This window comes from Tamandua tetradactyla, chromosome 24 (genome assembly GCF_023851605.1).
Source record: "Tamandua tetradactyla isolate mTamTet1 chromosome 24, mTamTet1.pri, whole genome shotgun sequence".
Taxonomy (NCBI): domain Eukaryota; kingdom Metazoa; phylum Chordata; class Mammalia; order Pilosa; family Myrmecophagidae; genus Tamandua; species Tamandua tetradactyla.
This window is the reverse complement of record NC_135350.1, coordinates 53696514-53716388: the sequence shown is the minus strand read 5'-3', so window position 1 is coordinate 53716388 and position 19875 is coordinate 53696514. Positions and strand designations below refer to the sequence as shown.

The 19875-nt window shown below is 36.5% G+C and overlaps 1 protein-coding gene across 3 annotated transcripts in view; it reads left to right on the top strand.

The window, feature by feature from the left end:
• USO1 (USO1 vesicle transport factor) overlaps positions 1-19875 on the top strand; it is a 185650-nt gene that overhangs the window by 35701 nt on the left and 130074 nt on the right. For all 3 annotated transcript variants that reach the window (XM_077143146.1, XM_077143147.1, XM_077143149.1), the window contains 2 exons: positions 15118-15204; positions 15287-15351. In XM_077143146.1, coding sequence (XP_076999261.1) covers positions 15118-15204; positions 15287-15351 — 152 coding nt within the window. The remainder of the gene's footprint in view (positions 1-15117; positions 15205-15286; positions 15352-19875) is intronic.

The following is a 19875-nucleotide window of genomic DNA, read 5'->3' as shown; positions in this document are numbered from 1 at the left end:
CAGCACCCTGCAATAATGACATCCTTTTGTTCTTTCTCATGCAAAAACATTTTTAAAATTTGTACATTTAGTCACTATCATTGTACACTATAGGCATTCCTAGATTATACCATCTCAGTCTTTGTCTATCTTTCTTTCTGATTTCATTTGTACCCCCAGCCCTCCTCCCTCTGTCATTCTCACAGTCAGCTTCATTCAGTGTTTTAACATAATTGTATTACAGTTAGGTAGTATTGTCCTGTCCATTTCTGAGTTTTCACAATCAGTCCTGTTGCACAATCTGTATCCCTTCAGCTCCAATTACCCAATATCTTACCCTATTTCTATCTCCTTATGGTCTCTGTTACCAGTGAAATATTCCAAGTTTATTCACTACTGTCAGTTAATATCAGTGAGACCATACAGTATTTGTCCTTTTGTTTCTGGCTAATCTCACTCAGCATAATGTCCTTAAGGTCCATCCATGTTGTTACATACTTCATGAATTTATTCTTACGGTAATATTCCATCGTGTGTATATACCACAGTTTGTTTAGCCACTCTTCTGTTGATGGAAATCTTGGTTGTTTCCGGCTCTTCACAACTATAAGTAATGCTGGTATGAACATGGTGTGCAAATGTCCGTTTGTGTCCTTGCCCTCATGTCCTCTTAGTAAATACCTATCAAAAGCCTTTTTGATGTCTTCCTGGAGGTGCACTTTCCTCACCTGCCAGCAGATGGCGTGCTCTACAACCTTTCTCCCTCAGCCGTTGGAAGGCAGGCTAGCTCATGTGTCCACAGCAGACAATGGAGTAGCTGAGCCAGGCAGGGCAGGTTGAAGCCGCCTGTGGTCTCAGCATTCCAGATTCACTAGCCAAAAGCTGCGTAGTTCTAGATCATGTCCGCCCTGTTCTTGTGAGAATGGATCTCCGCTGCCTTTTCAGTCTGGAGCTGCCTGCCCACCAGGGACTGGAGAGCCAGGCTGAGGGGTGTTACTCATGATCTCTCACTACTGCTTCTTCATTTCTTCATCTTGTACTATGCTGGGTGTTGCAGAACATTCCCACTGTTCTCAGGAGCCCCAGACCCACTGTTGTAAATCGTATCTGCTTGACTCTTAGTTGTTTTTCTGAGAGAGAAGGGAGCCTAGCCTCACCCTAATCAGCTGTCTTGGATCTCCTGTTGAGCATTCTTGTGGTACAAAATTTGCTTAGTAAATAGCAATGAAAATTATAGAGCTTGTTTGGAGTAAAACATGGCTAAGTATAAGGTTTGGAACATATGTAGTGTATTTTCCTTTTCATTTGCTTTCAGTTGGTAAAGAGGAGCAACTCGGTACTTTGTTATGGAGATAACACTTACTCAGAAATTTCAACAATCTGAAATATTACCCAGGAGATAATAAGCCTCCAAATAGCAAAGATACATGTTGTGCAGTCTATGTACTCAATCTCAATTTCAAGCTTATGTAAATTTTGGTTTTAGTCATATTGCTGTCTAGCTTAACTATCAGATTTCTAGGTTGGTAGCAAATTCAAATCTGCAAAATTTGAATGGTAGTCTGCCAGAGAAATATATTATGTTATGGAAATGATAGCCAAAAGCCTGATAGAAAAAGAGAAGTCAGAATAATACAAAGAAGCCATCAGAAGTTTAGCAATAATAATGTTTGCTAACATCTGTTGAACACTCACAGGTAGTGGGTATTATGCAAAGCCTATATTCATTCCATCACTTATGACTAAAACATCCCCATATATGATAAGTGAGAGCACTTAGGTTTATTATTCTAAGAAATCTTATAATAGAATTCTTTTTTTAAGAAGACAAAAAAGTTTGTAGTTAATTTTAGTTTTTTTTTTTAATTTTTTTTATTAATCAAAAAAAAGAAAAGAAATTAACACAACATTTAGAAATCATTCCATTCTACACATGCACTCAGTAATTCTTAGTATCATCACATAGATGTATGATCATCATTTCTTAGTACATTTGCATCGATTTAGGAAAAGAACTAGCAAAACAGCAGAAAAAGATATAGAATGTTAATATAGAGAAGAGAATTAAAATAATAATACTAATAAAAAATATACATATATAAAAAAAGGAAAAAGAAAAAAACAAAAACAAAAGATACAAACAAACAAACAAACAAACAAAAAACTATATTTCAGGTGCAGCTTCATTCAGTGTTCCAACATAGTTACATTACACTTAGGTATTATTGTGCTGTCCATTTTTGAGTTTTTGTTTCTAGTCCTGTTGCACAGTCTGTATCCCTTCAGCTCCAATTACCCATTATCTTACCCTGTTTCTAACTCCTGCTGGTCTCTGTTACCAATGATATATTCCAAGCTGATTCTCGAATGTCGGTTCACATCAGTGGGACCATACAGTATTTGTCCTTTAGTTTTTGGCTAGACTCACTCAGCATAATGTTCTCTAGGTCCATCCATGTTATTACATGCTTCATAAGTTTAGTCTGTCTTAAAGCTGCATAATATTCCATCGTAGGTATACGCCACAGTTTGTTTAGCCACTCGTCTGTTGATGGACATTTTGGCTGTTTCCATCTCTTTGCAGTTGTAGATAATGCTGCTATAAACACTGGTGTGCAAATGTCTGTGTGTGTCTTTGCCCTTAAGTCCTTTGAGTAGATACCTAGCAGTGGTATTGCTGGGTCGTAATCCATTCTGCCATTCTATGTCTTTTGATTGGGAAATTCAGTCCATCAACTTTTAGTGTTATTACTGTTTGGATAATATTTTCCTCTAACATTTTGCCTTTTGTATTATATATATCATATCTGATTTTCCTTCTTTCTACACTTTACTCCATACCTCTCTCTTCTGTCTTTTCGTATCTGACTCTAGTGCTCCCTTTAGTATTTCTTGCAGAGCTGGTCTCTTGGTCACAAATTCTCTCAGTGACTTTTTGTCTATAAATGTTTTAATTTCTCCTTCATTTTTGAAGGACAATTTTGCTGGATATAGGAGTCTTGGTTGGCAGTTTTTCTCTTTTAGTAATTTAAATATATCATCCCACTGTCTTCTAGCTTCCATGGTTTCTGCTGAGAAATCTACACATAGTCTTATTGGGTTTCCCTTGTATGTGACAGATTGTTTTTCTCTTGCTGCTTTCAAGATCCTCTCTTTCTCTTTGACCTCTGACATTCTAACTAGTAAGTGTCTTGGAGAATGCCTATTTGGGTCTATTCTCTTTGGGGTGTGCTGCACTTCTTGGATCTGCAAATTTAGGTCTTTCATAAGAGTTGGGAAATTTTCAGTGATAATTTCTTCCATTAATTTTTCTCCTCCTTTTCCCTTCTCTTCTCCTTCTGGGACACCCACAACACGTATGTTTGTGCGCTTCATATTGTCATTCAGTTCCCTGATCCCCTGCTCAAGTTTTTCCATTCTTTTCCCTATAGTTTCTGTTTCTTTTTGGAATTCAGATGTTCCATCCTCCAGTTCACTAATTGTAGCTTCTGTCTCTTTAGATCTACCACTGTAATTAATTTTAGTTTGCTATCAGAAATCACTAAAATGAAAAGGCCATTTTGGTACCTAACAGAAGGTATCAGAAATAGCTCAATCTGGTGGCACTGATATGTTGGAAAACCATGTTGTTCTAGTTTGCTAGCTGCTGGAATGCAATATACCAGAAATGGAATGGCTTTTAAAAGGGAGAATTTAATGAGTTGCTAGTTTACAGTTCTAAGGCCGAGAAAATGTCCCAATTAAAACAAGTCTAAAGAAATGTCCAATCAAAGGCATCTAGGGAAAGATACCTTGGTTCAAGAAGGCCGATGAAGTTCAGGGTTTCTCTCTCAAGTGAGAAGGCACATGGCAGACACAGTCAGGGCTTCTCTCTCAGCTGGAAGGGCACATGGCGAACACGGCGTCATCTGCTAGCTTTCTCTCCTGGCTTCCTATTTCATGAAGCTCCCCGGGAGGCGTCTTCCTTCTTCATCTCCAAAGGTCGCTGGCTGGTGGACTCTCTGCTTTGTAGTGTTGTTCTCTCTGAATCTTTCATTCTCCAAAATGTTTCCTCTTTTATAGGACTTCAGAAACTAATCAAGACCCACTCAAATGGGTGGATACATGTTATCCCCTAATCCAGTTTAACAACCATTCTTAACTAAATCACATCAACCAGGGAGATGATCGCATTACAGTTTCAAATATACAGTATTGAATAGGGATTATTCTACCTTTAAGAAATGGGATTTATATTAAAACATGGCTTTTCTTAGGGGGCATACTTCCTTTCAAACCAGCACACATGTGGTATGCTTGATGACCCTTCCCCCATCAAGCGAAGTTCAGTGCGTATTCGGCTCGTGATTCCAGTGCTGGTTCCAGAGGGAGCAGAGTAACTCAGATGCGTGTACATCCATGCCAGTTTTCTGGTGGTGGCCTGAACAACTGAATCAGGACATTTGTCACAGGTTTGCTGTCCGAGAGCATTTTGTGCTTTATGTGGAGGTGGCTCTTAGGGCAACTTGAGTGCACTGGTAGTGGCCTCTACCTGTCTTGTTTTAATTGCTATTCATTACAACCTCCATTGTGTTTGTGCCCTTGGACTTGGGAGTGGTCAAGTCTTGACTTCCTGGGACAAAGGAGTGCCAACTTTGGGACATGTAGTATGGTGCCCAGGTCTCCCAGGGAGGAGAGACTGTTTCCCAGAGGAAGGAGGACATTCAGATCCATGTAGGCAGGAGAATTGGACCATACATGCAGCCAAAAAAAATACATACATGCAGAAAAGACCAGGGAAGACTCTGCTTTCACCTTGGTCTGGTGTTTAGATGTGTTGTTAAGAAGTTTAAACTCTGGGTGGGCCATGGTGGCTCAGCAGACAGGAATGCTTGCCTGCAATCCCAGAGGACCTGGGTTCGATTCCCGGTACCTGCCCATGTAAAAAAAAATAAAAGGAAGTTTAAATTCTGAATGAGTGTACTCATACACGCTGATCTGCAAAGTCTGGGAAAGGGGGTTAATATTGTTGTAGTTAGCTCTTGGGATTCAAGAAAATCAACATCATAACAATAGCTGAATACAAACTTTAGGAATAATAACCTTAATGAAATTCCAGAGAGTACGCATTAAAATATTAAAATTTAACTATGTAACAAAAAATTGCTAGGCATTCAAAGAAACAGGAAATGATGGCCCATGCAAAGTAGCAGGAGAAAGTATTTGAAATGATAGACAAGACCAGATTTCGGACATACCAGAAAAATATTTTTTTAAATGGTCGTAAGCTCAAAGAACTAAAGAAAACACAAGCAAAGAGCTAAAAGAAAGCAGGAAAATGGTAGTTGAACAAAAGAATTTCAGTAAAGAGATAGAACTTGTGAAAAGTCATCAAACAGAGCTGAAGACCACAGTTACAGAAATAAAAAATTCTTTACAGTGCCTGAATAACAGATTGGAAATGAGAGAAGAAAGAATCAGTGAACTTGAAAATAAGACGATTGAACTGATCCAGTCTGAGAAGCAGAAAGGAAAAAGAATGAAGAACAGTAAACAGAGCTTGAGAAAATTGTGGGATGCCATCAGGCATACCATTATATGCATTACAAAAATTCTTGAAGGGACGGAAAGAATATTTGAAGCAATAATGGCTGGAAATTTTCTAAGTTTAATGAAAGATATGAATATGTACATCCAAAATGCTCAATAGACTCCAAACAGAATAACTCAAAGAAATCCACACCAAGGCACATTATAATCAAACTGTTGAGTACCACAGACAAAGAGAGAAGTAAAATATCATGTATGAGAGAGCCTCAAGAAAGATTAAATGCTAATTTCTCATCAGGAACTGTGGAGGCAAGAAGGCAACGGAATGACATAATTTTTTGCTTTAAGCACTTTAACTACCAACCAAGAATACTGTACCCAACAAGACTGTCTTTCAAAATGAGGGAGTAACTAAGACATTCTCAAATAAGCAAGAGCTGAGGGAATTTGTCACAACTAGACTGGCCCTACACAAATACTAAAGAGAATTTTTCAGATTGAAAGGAAAGGACACTAGACAATAGCTTAAAACTACATGAAGAAATAAAGACCTCTGGTAAAGTTAACTACATGGGTAATTATAAATGCCAGTACTATGTATTTTTGGTTTGTAACTTCACTTTTTACTTTTTTACAGATCTGAAATGTAATTGTATGAAAAATAATGATCTATCTATGGTTTTGGACACATAAGGTATAAAGATGTAATATGTAAGAAGAACAATGTAAAGAGGGGGAGATGGCAAAATATAGGGCCATACTTTGTGCTATTGAAGTTAACCTAGTAGCAAATCAAACAAGATTGTTATAAATTCAGGAAGTTAAATTTAAGACCCGTGGTTACCATAAAGAAGATATCTGAAAAAATATGTACAGAAGGAAATGAGAAGAAATTCTAAATGTTTCACTACAAAGGATCAACAAAATACAAAAGTTGACATAAATGGAAGACTTGAGGGACAAAAAAAGGTGTAAGACTTAAAAAAAAATAGCAAAATGGTAGAAGTAAATCCTGCGTTATCAGTCAAGTTAAACTCTCTGATTAAAGCCTCCCATGTTGTTTCTTAGAGATTGCAGCCTTGGGTATGCTCATAGTTACTCTGAGATGACAGGTTTTGGCTCTGTGACCATCTCTTTCCCTCAGTGATTGCTCTGTTGTTTCACAGTACCCTGGGGTACAAATTGCTCCACAGTCCATTTAAATTTGGGCTTCCTCCATTATGTTTGTGCCCTTGGGTTTGAATTTCCCCACACTCTGTTGCAAATAAAATCATTTTCTTCGAAAAGAGTTTAGGAGCTCTGTTTTATGGCCTACCTCACCACCTGGGCAAAATTTCTGATCTGTAGCGTTCCAGTTGGAGGCAGGAGCAATGGTGCTTTTCTCTGAGTGACATCTCTACTTTGGGAGCTGGGTGCTAGGTAGTGAGACTGGTTTAGCCTCTAGCCTTTTTGGTTGCCTCTCTGAGCATGAAATCTCTGTCTTGTAAACAAACCAGGGCAAGGACTATTGAAGCGCTGGCATTCTCACAGTGTCACATCCAAGGTAGAGCCTCCATCCTGTAAGTGGGACTGGGCAGAAGCAGGGTGCCCTACTTCTTAGTCATATTCATTAGGAACATAGGCCCTGCAACAAGTAGCTGGGGGACAGGATGAGAAATGCTGGCATCCTGCTCCACCCAGGAAAACACCATAGCCCTCAACTGGGAGCTGTGGATAGAGGGAGTCCTGTGTTCTTCATTGCAACTGCCTAGAGTATAGTTTCCATCGCATTGGGCTAGAATGATGGAGGGAGATAGCAGGTTGTGGTTCAGATACCACAGATTCTCATTGGTCTCAGTAGATTTCTGAATAACTGTTTCTTCATTTGCAATATGCCCTTAGGGTCATTTCTAGAAACTTTAAATGATTGGATTTTGTTTGTTTGTTTTTTGTAATTTTTCACCAGTTTTGCTAGGAAACAGGTCCACTGAGCTCCTCAGATTGCCATTCCAGACATGGTGACTGTAATTTTTCAGTTTTCATGTACTCATATTTAGTGGTAGCCAAAATTCCTATCATTTTGAAGGTAGATTTTGAACAACTGTACTTAAACTAAAAAATAGTAACTATCATCTGAGACATCCTTTAAAAATGACATATATGGTGAAAAGTACAGAAATCTTTTCCAGTCATATGGGTAAAATCTGGATACTTTATCTGAAAATAGAAGTTATTAGTGAAATAACTAGTGCAAAATAGATTTTTACTTGTCAAGAAAACAGTCATTTATGGTAGTTAATTCTAGATAAGAATATAAGTTTATTATGCACCGTTACTCTTTCATTTATTGTATTTTCTTACTATAGCATGTCTACCTAGCAATATCTATTAGCAACTTGTATTATGGAAAAAGGATATTTGACCAGAAGTCAAGAGAATGGCTTCTCATCCTGAGATTGCCACTAAATATTTAGTGACTTTGCTTTTTTAAAAATTTTTTATTAATTTAAAAAAAATTACAAGAAAGAAACACAACATTATTAATATATGCTCATTCCATTCTACATATATAATCAGTAAGTCACAAAATCATCACATAGTTGCATACTCATCATCATGATCATTTCCCAGAGCTTTTGCATCAATTCAGAAAAAGAAATAAAAAGACAACAGAAAAATAAAAACAGAAAAAAGAAAGAATTTTACATACCATACCCCTTACCCCTCCCTCTCATTGATCACTAGCATTTCAAACTAAATTTATTTTAACATTTGTTCCCCTATTTTTATTTTTATTCCATATGTTCTACTCGTCTGTTGACAAGGTAGATAAAAGGAGCATCAGACACAAGGTTTTCACAATCACACAGCCACATTGTAAAAGCTATATCATTATACAATCATCATCAAGAAACATGGCTACTGAAACACAGCTCTACATTTTCAGGCAGTTCCCTTCAGCCTCTCCATTACATCTTGGATAACAAGGTGATATCCACTTAATGCATTAGAATAACCTCCAGAATAACCTCTCGACTCTGGAATCTCTCAGACATTGACACTTTGTCTCATTTCACTCTTCCCCCTTTTGGTGGAGAAGGTTTTCTCAATCCCTTGGTGCTGGGTCTCACCTCATTCTAGGGTTTTTCTCAATCCCTTGATGCTGAATCTCAGCTCATTCTGGGATTTCTGTCCCACGTTGCCAGGAAGATCCACACCCCTCGGAGTCATGTCCCACGTAGACAGGGGGAGGGTGGTGAGTCTGCTTGCTGTGTTGGCTGGAGAGAGAGGCCGCAACTGAGCAACAAAAGAGGTTCTCTTGGGGTGACTCTTAGGCTTAATTTAAGTAGGCTTGACCTATCCCCTGTGGGGTTAAGTTTCATATGAACAAACTCCAAGACTGGGGGCTCAGCCTATAGCTTTGATTGTCCACACTGCTTGTGAGAATATCAAGAATTCAACTTGGGGAGGTTGAATTTTCCCCCGTTCTCACCATTCTTTGGTGAGACTTTGCAAATACTTTTCCACTCACTGATCAAATCACTCTGGGATTCATCGGAGCATCACCCTGGACAAATCAACAAAATCTCATGTCCTACCCAAGGTTCCATGTACTTACAGTGTTCAACCAATTATCTACATAAGTTATTTTAGGAGATGCACTAGTCAAAATATAAATTTTATAGCAAATAAACATTTTTTACTTTAAAGTGACTTTACTTTTAAGGAAGGATTTGAACTAGATATACTCGAAGGTACTGGTTTTCAAAATAATTTTTTTTTTTTGCAATAAAAAGTAATTTCATCCTGAGATTGCCACTAAATACTAAGTGACTTTACTTGTAATGAGGGATTTGAACTAGAAAACCAGTGCTCGAAGGCACTGGTTTTCAAAATAAATTTTTTTTTTTTTGCAATGAAAAGTAAGTTTTATTTAAGGAACAATCTCTGTGATACAGTGGGAGAAAAGGACTAATCTGGCGATGTTCTAGTAATCTGGGTCTGGAGCTAAAATTTTAGGTGCCCTTGGCACTCCAGGGCTCAAAATAATTTTTTGAGCATGAAACTGCTTTCTCCAAAATAATGTCTTGCACCTAACTCAACATGCAAAATAGAAAAAAGGCAGAGCTGTTGGGGTTGAAACTGGAGTAATGCTCCTGGACTTCTGTTCACTCATGCTCTTCCTAGCTCTGCAGTGCCCCAAAGGCAAAGGTAACCTCTGGGCTCCTCAGAGCATAGTATTTAAAACCATTTATTTTTATTTTTCTAACTTTTTTTTTTGTATACTGTAACATATATACAAAGGGAATAAATAAAAAAACAATAGTTTTCAAAGCACTCTTCAACAAGTAGTTATAGGACAGATCCCAGAGTTTGTCATGCACTACCATATGATCCTCTCATATTTTTCCTTCTAGCTGCTCCAGAATATAGGAGGTTAGAAGACTTAAATACATGTTTTTAATCATCACAAACAGCTTTTTTTCATGTGAAAAATAACGTATGTACAATAAAGCAATTTCAAAGCACAGCACCACACTTAGTTGTAGAACATATTTCAGAGTTTGACATGGGTTACAATTCCACAATTTTAGGTTTTTACTTCTAGCTGCCCTAAGATACTGGAGACTAAAAGAGATTTCAGTTTAATGATTCAGCATTCATATTCATTTATTAAATCCTGTCTTTACTGTATAACTCCACCATCAACTTTGATCTTTCTATCCCTCTCTTTAGGGGTGTTTGGGCTATGGCGATTCTAAATTTTCATACTGGAAGGTCTGTCACTAATGTGGGGTAGGCGGTTGGAACTAGCTGATGTTCTGGAGAGGCTGGGCCCTGTAGGTTTTAGGACTTATCTGGACCCAGGGACCCATCTGGAGGTTGTAGGTCTCTGGAAAGTTACTTTAGTGCATGGAACCCTTGTGGAATCTTATGTATTGCCCTAGGATTGGCAGGAATGGTCCTGGTTGGGGTTTGGCAAGTTGTGATAGGTAGCAAGATCTAACTAAAGCTTGCATAAGAGCAACCTCCAGAGTAGCCTCTTGACTCTATTTAAACTCTCTCAGTGACCAATATTTTATTAGTTACATTTCTTTTTCCCCTTTTGGTCAGGATGGAATTGTTGATCCCACGGTTCCAGGGCCAGGTTCATCCCTGGGTGTCATCTCCCACGTTACCAGGGAGACTTATACCGCTGAATGTCATGTCCCACATAGGGGGGCGGGCAACAATTTCACTTGCAGAGTTGGGCTTAGAGAGAGTGAGGTTACATCTGAGCAACAAAAGAGGTCCTCCAGAAGTAACTCTTAGGCATGCCTACAGGTAGTCTAAGCTTCTCTGCTGCCTACATAAGCTTCACAAGAGTAAGCCTCAGGATTGAGGGTGTGGCCTATTGATTTGGATAAAATCATTTACTTCTACTATTTTATTTTTATAAATTATTTGCATTTTTTGATGTAGTACTTAGGAAGAATCCAGAAGTAAGTTTCAGTGTATCACCCAGCCTCCCCCCCCCATATATGTCTGAGTATGTTTATGTGTATATACTTTCTAAATTATGTTCAGCAGACTTCTATTGTCCTGCAAAATATTTAAAGATTTCCGTTATGTTTCATGAACATAGATACAAAAAATGCTAAACAAAATTTTTTTAACAAATTGATTTCAACAGTAGTTATTTTTTTCTTCTCACTCAAACATTTTTTTTCACTTTTTTCTTTTTTTTGTAAAAAATAGCATATATACAAAAATCAATACATTTCAAAGCACATTGCAGCAATTAGTTGTAGCATGGGTTTCAGAGTTTGGTATGGGTCACAGTTCTACAATTTTAGGTTTTTACTACTAGCTGCTCTAAGATACTGGAGACTAAAAGAAATATGAATATAGTGATTCAACAATCATACTCATTTGTGAATCCCTATGTTCTCTGTATAACTCCACCATCACCTTTGATATTTCTCCCACTCTTCATGGGTATTTAGACCATGCTCTTTCTAACTTTTTCATGTCTAAAGGGGCTGTCAATAAAATGGGGTAGGGGAATGGAACTAGCTGATGTTTTGGAGAGACCTCTCTAGGTTTTAGGACTTATCTGGTCCAGGGACCCATCTTGAGGTTGTAGGTTTCTGGGAAGTTACCCTAGTGTGTGGAACCAGTATAGAATCTTATATATTGCCCTAGCTGTTCTTTAGGATTGGATGGTTTTGATTGGGGTTTGGCGAGTTATGATAGGTAGCAATGTATAACTGAAGTATGCGTTAAGAATGACCTCCAGGGTAGCCTCTCTATTTGAACTCTCTTTAGCCACTGAAACCTTATTTGTTACACTTGTTTTCCCCATTTGGTCAGGATGACATTGTTGATCCCATGGTGCCAGGGTTAGGCTCATCCCTGGGAATCATCTTCCACGCCGCCAGGGAGACTTTCCATCCTTGGATGTCATGTCACATGTAGGGGAGAGGGTGATGGTTTTTCACTTGCAGAGTTGTTTCCAACAGTATATTTGAATGTATCATGTCCATGTGAGATTTATCCCAAAAGAATGCAGGATTGGTTCAACATTCAAACTTCAATCAATTTAACTTACCATATTAACCATTTGATTATCTCAGTAGATACAGAAAAAGTATTTGACAAAATCTAATATCCAAACTTGATTTAAAAATAAAACTCCCAGAAAACTAGGAATAGAATAGAACTTCCTCTATTTCATAGAGTATCTATGGAAAACTTAGAGCTAACATCATATTATGGTCAAAGACTTGAATGCTTTCTGCCTGAAATCAGGAACAGAACAGAAATGTGCACTCTCACCACTTCTATTTGATATTGTAGTGGAAACTTTATTTAGTGTAGTTAGGCAAGAAAATGAAATAAAAGCCATAAAGATTTTAATGAAAAAAGTAAAATTATTTACTTTTATTTATTAGCAGATAACATAATCCTCATTTATGGAGAAAATCCAATTAACTGTATAAAAACACTTTTAAGAAAGAACTAATAGAGCCATGGTGGCTCAGTAGGCAGAGTTCTTGCCTGCCATGCTGGAGACCCGGATTTGTTTCCCAGTGCCTGCCCATGCTGAAAACAAAACAAAAAAACATAAAAGTAGAACAGGAAAGAACTAATAAATGAACTTAGCAAGATTTAGTAAAGTTGAAGGGTACAATATCAGTATATAAAATAATTTGCATTTCTATGCATTAGCATGACAGAAGTTTTTTAAACTTTTAAAAACATACCAATTTCAGTAGCATCAGAAAATATGAAACTCTTAGATCTGACAAAGGATGTACATTGAAAACTACAAAGCATTGCTGAGAGACGCTAACTAACTAAATAAATGGGGACTTATTCTTTGTTCATGGGTTAGAAGACTGCAGATTCCATGCAGTCCCAATCAAAATTCAGGATTTTTCTTTTTTACATAGGATTTGATGAGTGCATTCTAAAATTGATATAGAAATGCAAAGAACCTAGAATAACCAAAATAACTGAAAAAAAAGTTTAAAGGAAGACTAGCACTACTTGATTTTGAGAATTATTTTAAATCAACAGCAATCAATACAGTGTGCCAAAGACAAGACATAAATATCAACAGCAGGAAAGAGTACAGAAACTGGACAACTGATTTTTATTTTTATTTTGTAACAACTTTGTTGAAATACAATTCTCAAACCACACAATTCATCCATTTAAAGTGTACAGTTCAGTAGTTTTTTAGTATATTCACAGAAAGAAACCCCGTACTCAATGAGAAACCTCCACTAGTCAACCACTAATCTATATTTTGTCTCTGTAGATTTGCCTACTCTGGATGTTTCATATAAATGCCGTCATAGAATATGTGGCCTTTTGTTTCTGGCTTTTTCACGTAGCATAATATTAGCATAATATTTTCAAGGTTCATTCACGAACTAATATTTCATTCCTTCTTATGGCTAAATCGTTGTATATAGAAGACCACGTTTTGTTTATTCTTAGACAACTGATTTTTTACAATGGTGTAAGGATAATGAAGTAGGAAAAATATAGCCTTTTCAATAAATTGCTGGAATTGGATATCAATATGCAAAGAAAAAATGTATATCCATATGCATTGAGTTCACACCTCTCTCCATATACTATTATTAATATACTCTCCATATATATTATTAATCTCCATATACTCTCCATATATAATAAGTATTATTAATAATAGATCTAAACGTAAGTGATAAAACTATAAAACTTTTAGAAGAAATTATAGGAGTAAATTTTCATGACCTTTGATTAGGCAGAATGTTAGACACCAAAGGTACAAAAAGAAAAATATAAATAAATTAGATTTTATTAAAATTTAAAAATCATTTGCTTTTGCAGTTTGGTACTTTGCTTCAGTGAGCTTATGATTTAAATATAGTTTAGTTTCCTTTTTTTTTTATTATTTACTAGATCATAGTATTTTCATTTTAAAAACAATTCTTTTACCCCTACTCCGTATTATCGACAGCCCCTTCGAACATGAGAAATTTAGAATGGGCGTAGCCCACATGCCCCTGAAGCATGGGAGAAAGGTCAAAGGTGATGGTGGAATTATACAGAGAAGGTAGCGTTTAACAAACAAGTATGACTGCTAAATCATCGTACTGATATTTCTTTTAGTCTCCACTGTCTTAGAACAGCTAGAAGTAAAAACCTAAAAGATGGAATTATAACCCATACCAAACTCTGAAATCAGTTCTACAACAAATTGTTGTGATATGCTTTGAAATTTATTGCTTTTTTGTGTATATGTTATTTTTCACACACACACACAAATATTTCTTCTAGCCTCCAGTGTTGTGGAGCAGCTAGAAGAAAAAATCTGAAATTAGTAAAATGGTAACCAGTGGACTCTGAAATCTGTACTATATCTATTTGTTGAAGTGTACTTTAAAAATCGTTGCTGCTTCTTCCTTTTCTTTGTATATATGTTGTATTTAACAAGAAAAACTTTTTTTAAGAAAAGGTTCTCTTAAATAGCTACATATACTACCAAAGAATATACTATAATTTACCTACCTTACCCTCTTTTGACGAATATCTGTTTTGTTTTCCCCTATTTAATAATGTTTCAAAATTTATTTTAAAATTGAATTCACATTTTAATTCCTACAACTTAATAAACACCTTTCATAACACAATCATTTCATCCTTCTATATTTTGAGGTATACTTGTAACTGTATATTTTTGATACATATTTCTGACTTTTCATGTGCAAGTATATAATGGAAATTTTAGGGCAAAGTTGTGATGTAAAATATTCTCATTAGAATTTTTAAAAAATAATTTCCTGTCTTCTGTCAGAATCCTACGGGGTTAGTTAGTTCAAATGGTTCTACTGATGATTTCACTTAATTCTTGGATTTGTATTTGACTTCTCCATCCCTTTTCACTTTTCAGATCTCTGAAAAATCTGATTCCTATTATGAGATTTTACTATTACCTAAATAGATACTTAGATATGTGAAAGACTATTTCGGAAACATCGTATTTATTGATTTTTTTTCAAAATTAGATGGTGTAAAATTTGGGGTAAAAACTTCATGTTTTCTTTTTTGTTCTTTTTATTCTCTTAATGTTATTTCATTTTTCCATGACAGATTCAAAAGCTTTGTGATAGAGTAGCTTCATCTACTTTATTGGATGATCGAAGAAATGCTGTGCGTGCGCTGAAATCATTATCTAAGGTATGTAACACTTTACAAGTCATTAACTTTATTAACGTAGATATTAGTTACTTTAATAACATTTTTTCTGTTTTATGTGCAGAAATATCGCTTGGAAGTGGGTATCCAGGCTATGGAACATCTTATCCATGTTTTACAAACAGATCGGTAAGTCTCTGTTTAATGATTTTTTTTTCCCTCTTAATTTTTCTTGAAATTTCAATTAATTTGTTTTAGAGTTAACATCACCATTCCAGAAATAATTAACATATTAAGGTTATTAAGTTGCTTGTTTTTTTTTTTTTTTTTTTTTTTTTAAAGACAGAGAGAAGGAAGGAAGGATAGAAGGAAGGAAAGGAAACATCTTTAAACATTTTCTTGTTTTATTGTATTTTGTTTGTTTGTTTGTTTTTTACATGGGCTGGGGCCGGGAATCGAACCGAGGTCCTCCGGCATAGCAGGCAAGCACTTTGCCCGCTGAGCCACCGCGGCCCGCCCTTGTTTGTTTTTTTTGTATGCTGTATGGCAGGGTCATATTTTATTCTTTTTCCAGCTGAGTATCCCATTATTGCAGCACCATTTGTTGATTATTTGCTTGTTTCTTTGGGTTTTTTTTGGGAAGTACGTGGGCCGGGAATCGAACCTGGGTCTCCCATATGGCAGGGGAGAATTCTAGTATTGAACTACCCTCATACCCCAGCTGTCAAGTTTTTACTTTCAGTTGTCATTTCGGTAAATCTTTAATCACATGTACAAGGTGCAACCCACTATGTTAAGCAGTAGGATACACATGATCACAACTGTCAGGAATTTTATAGCTTCTAGGGCTACCACCCACTGTATAAAAATGGAATGAAATAAATGCTAATTTAATGCTTAAGATTTGGGTTTGAATGAGGCAAATTAGTGCTTTGATATTTATTTAACTATACTATAAAATACTACACCCTAAACTGGTGTATCGTTAATCCAGATTTGCTTTTTTTGGGAAATAAACTACACCAATAAGAGTAAACCATTTAGTTTGAGCATGTCTTCTTTTGTTGTTGTTTTTTAAATATTTTTGATTGATAAGAGTTAACATGCAAACATACATTCTTAACATACAAGTATTCCATACATGGTGTACAGTCAGTGGCTCACAGCATAATCACATAGTTGTGTATTCATCACCGTGATAATTTTTTTGAACATTTTCATCACTCCAGAAAAAGAAATTAAAAAGAAAAAAGAAAAAACTCGTATTTACCTTACCCCTTACCCCTTCTCATTGACCACTAGTATTTCCATCTACCCAATTTATTTTAACCTTTGTTCCCCCTATTATTTGTTTATTTTTTATCCATATTTTTTACTCATCTGCCCATACCCTAGATGAAAGGAGCATCAGACACAAGGTTTTCACAATTGCACAGTCATGTTGTAAAAGCTATAGCATTATACAATCATCTTCTTCAAGAATCAAGGTTATTGGAATACAGCTCTACAGTTTCAGGTACTTCCCTCTAGCCATGCCAATACACCATAAACTTAAAAAGGGTGTATCTGCATAATGCATGAGAATAACATCCAGAATAACCTCTTGATGCTGTTTGAAATTTCTCAGCCACTGACACTTTATTTTGCCTCATTTCTCTCTTCCCCATTTTGGTCAAGAAGTTTTTCTCATTCCCTTCATGCTGTTCCCATCTCATCCTGGGATTTCTGTCCCACGTTGCCAGAGAGATTTGCACCCTTGGGAGTCATGTGTCCATAGAGGGGGAGGGCAGTAAGTTCACTTGCCATGTTGGCTTAGAGAGAGAGAGAGAGAGAGGCCAAATCTGAGCAAAAAAAAAAAGAGGTTCTCTGGTGGTAACTCTTAGGCCTAATTTTAAGTAAGCTGAGCCTATCCTTTGCAAGAATAAGTTTCGTGGGGTGAACCCCAAGATTGAGGGCTCAACCTTTTGATTTTGGTTGTCCCCACTGCTTGCGAGAATATCAGAAATTCTCTAAATGGGGAATGTGAATATTTCCCCTTTTTTCCCCATTTCCCCAGGGACTTTGCAAGTACTTTTTTATTCACTGTCCAAATCACTGTGGGATTTATTGGGGTATCACACTAACTTGGACAAACCAACGAAATCTCATGCCCTTTTCAATATTCCACATACTTATAGTATTCAACTAAACTGACCATGCAAGTTAAATTAGGAAATGCACTACCAAAGTTACAAATTCTGCACCAAATAAACATCTCTCCCTGTAGTCTCTCATAGAAGTTGAAGTTTTAAAATATGATGAAAATCATGCATTACCCAGTCTTCTGATATACCTTAGTCCTATCCATATCAGCTTCATTCATATCTCTACTTGGTGTCTGGTCACTTTTTCAACAGTTCCTGTATGGGGTAGTGCTGACTTTCATAGCTTCAGAGCTCTAACTCTGTGTCTCAGGTGTCACATAAATACCCTAAATTTCTGGGAAAGACATGTTACGTACAAACAGCTCAGTATCTCAGAATTTAGAATTAACAGTTACACCTTCTGAATATATGTGACTATTGTAAGAGCTTATAATCTAGGACCCTTTACAATAAACCCCAACCTCGTAACCCATGCTCTTGACTTTAGTTCACCAAATTTTTATATTATACTTAGTCCATATGATTGAGGCATGACATTATTTGTCTTTTTGTTCTTGACATTTCATTCGACATATGCTCTTTAAGACTCATTTCTCTAGTTGCATGCCTCACAGCTTCATTCCTCCTTGTGGCTGCTCAGTAGTCCGTTGTATGTATATGCCATGCACCCTCTTTCATTCCTTAGTCATTGTACCCTTAGGCCACCTCCATTCATTGGATCATGAACATTGCCATTGAGCATGTCTTAATAGAAAGTACAGTCAACCTATTTTTAGCTCATTTGGATTCTCTTTAAAAAATTGTATCTGCGTCTTTGGTTTTAATGCACAATTCTATGTGGAAAACTTTCAAATCTAACCTCCAGTTGAATATGGCTTCCAATCTTCAGCTTCTCAATGAATATTTCTACCATATGAAAATCTCTCGTAAATACCTCGAATTCAAAATGTTAAATAATGTTTTGTATTTTAAATGAATAGATAGTGGGTACCTCATGAATCCAAATATTAGGAAAGATCTTGGGCAAAAACGTTAGGACAAAAATGAAACTCCTAATTACAATTTTTTAACTTTATTGTGGTAAGAAATATACAACAAAATATCTCCCATTTTAACCATTTGCAAGTATACAATTCATTGTATTAATTACATTCACAGTATTATCCTACCATAAACATCATCCATTGCCAAAACTTTTCAAGTACCCTGAACAGAAACTCTATACTCATTAAGCAGTAATGCCCGTTTCCCTTTTTCCCCGCTCTGGTCCTTGATAACCTGTTATCTACTTCTGTCTCCATAGATTTGCATGGTCTGGGTAATTCCTGTAAGTGGAGTCATACAGTATTTCTCCTTTTGTATCTGGCTTATGATGTTTTCATGGTTTGTCCTTGTTACAGAATGTGTCAGAATTTCATTCTTCTTACAACTGAATAATACTCCATTGTATAAATCTACCACATTTTGTTTATCCATTCATTTATCACTGGCATCTGTATTGGTTCATCCTTTGGCTTTGTGAATAATGCTGTCCTGAATGTTGATGTACAGCTGTTTGTTCAACTCCCTGCTTCCAGATTTTTTCAGTACTTAACTAGATGTGGAATTGCTGGGTTATAGTCTATTTTTAACTTTCAGAGAAACCACCAAACTGTTTTCTGTAGTGGCTGTATGGTTTTATAGTCCCACCAAAAATGTACAGGTGTTCCAATTTTGCCACATCCTCACCAACGCTTGTTTTTTTTTTGTTGTTGTTTTTTAATAGCCATTGTTTTGAGTGTAGGAAGTAGTATCCTCATTGCGGTTTTCATTTGCATCCCTGATGACTAATGATGTTGAGCATTTTTTTATGTGATTATTGATCATCAAAGTGAACTTATCTCCAGTCCCCTGCTCTAAACCCCACCCTTCCCGAATTGCCTTTTCTTCTGAATTCATCCTAGACTGTAGCACCTTTCATTTAAGCCAGAAACTGGAAGAATCAGGCTCAGCTCTGTCTTCTGCTTGACCGAGTATGCTTGCTCAGGCCAAAAAGTAGCTGGAATCCATGATTTTCTCTTCATTTCCACTCTTGGTCTTAGTTTTTACTCTAAATGTCAACCACTTAGACCATTATGATAGCCTATGTTATCTTTTGCTATGTAGAAAATTACAATAATAAACATTTATTATTTCATAGATTCTGTGGGTCAGGAATCCAGGAGGACTTCAGCTAATTGGTTCTGGCTAAGGGTCTTTCATGGGGTTGTATTCAGGATGTCAGGCAGCACTGCTTTCATTGCTCTTGGCAGGAGATCTCAGTTCCTTACTATTTGGTTTACGATTTGGCTGCTTGAGCATCCTTTTCCTATGGCTGCTGGCTTTCCCCAGGTTAAGTGATTCTAGAGTGAGAACAAAGAAAATACCACAATGTCTTTTATGACCTACTCTCAGAAGTCACACACTGTTAATTGTGCCACATTCTATTTATTAGATGCAAGTTACTATGGTGTACCCGTTTTTTTTTTTTCACATGGGCAGGCACCAGGAATCGAAACCGGGTCCTCTGGCATCGCAGGCAAGCATTCTT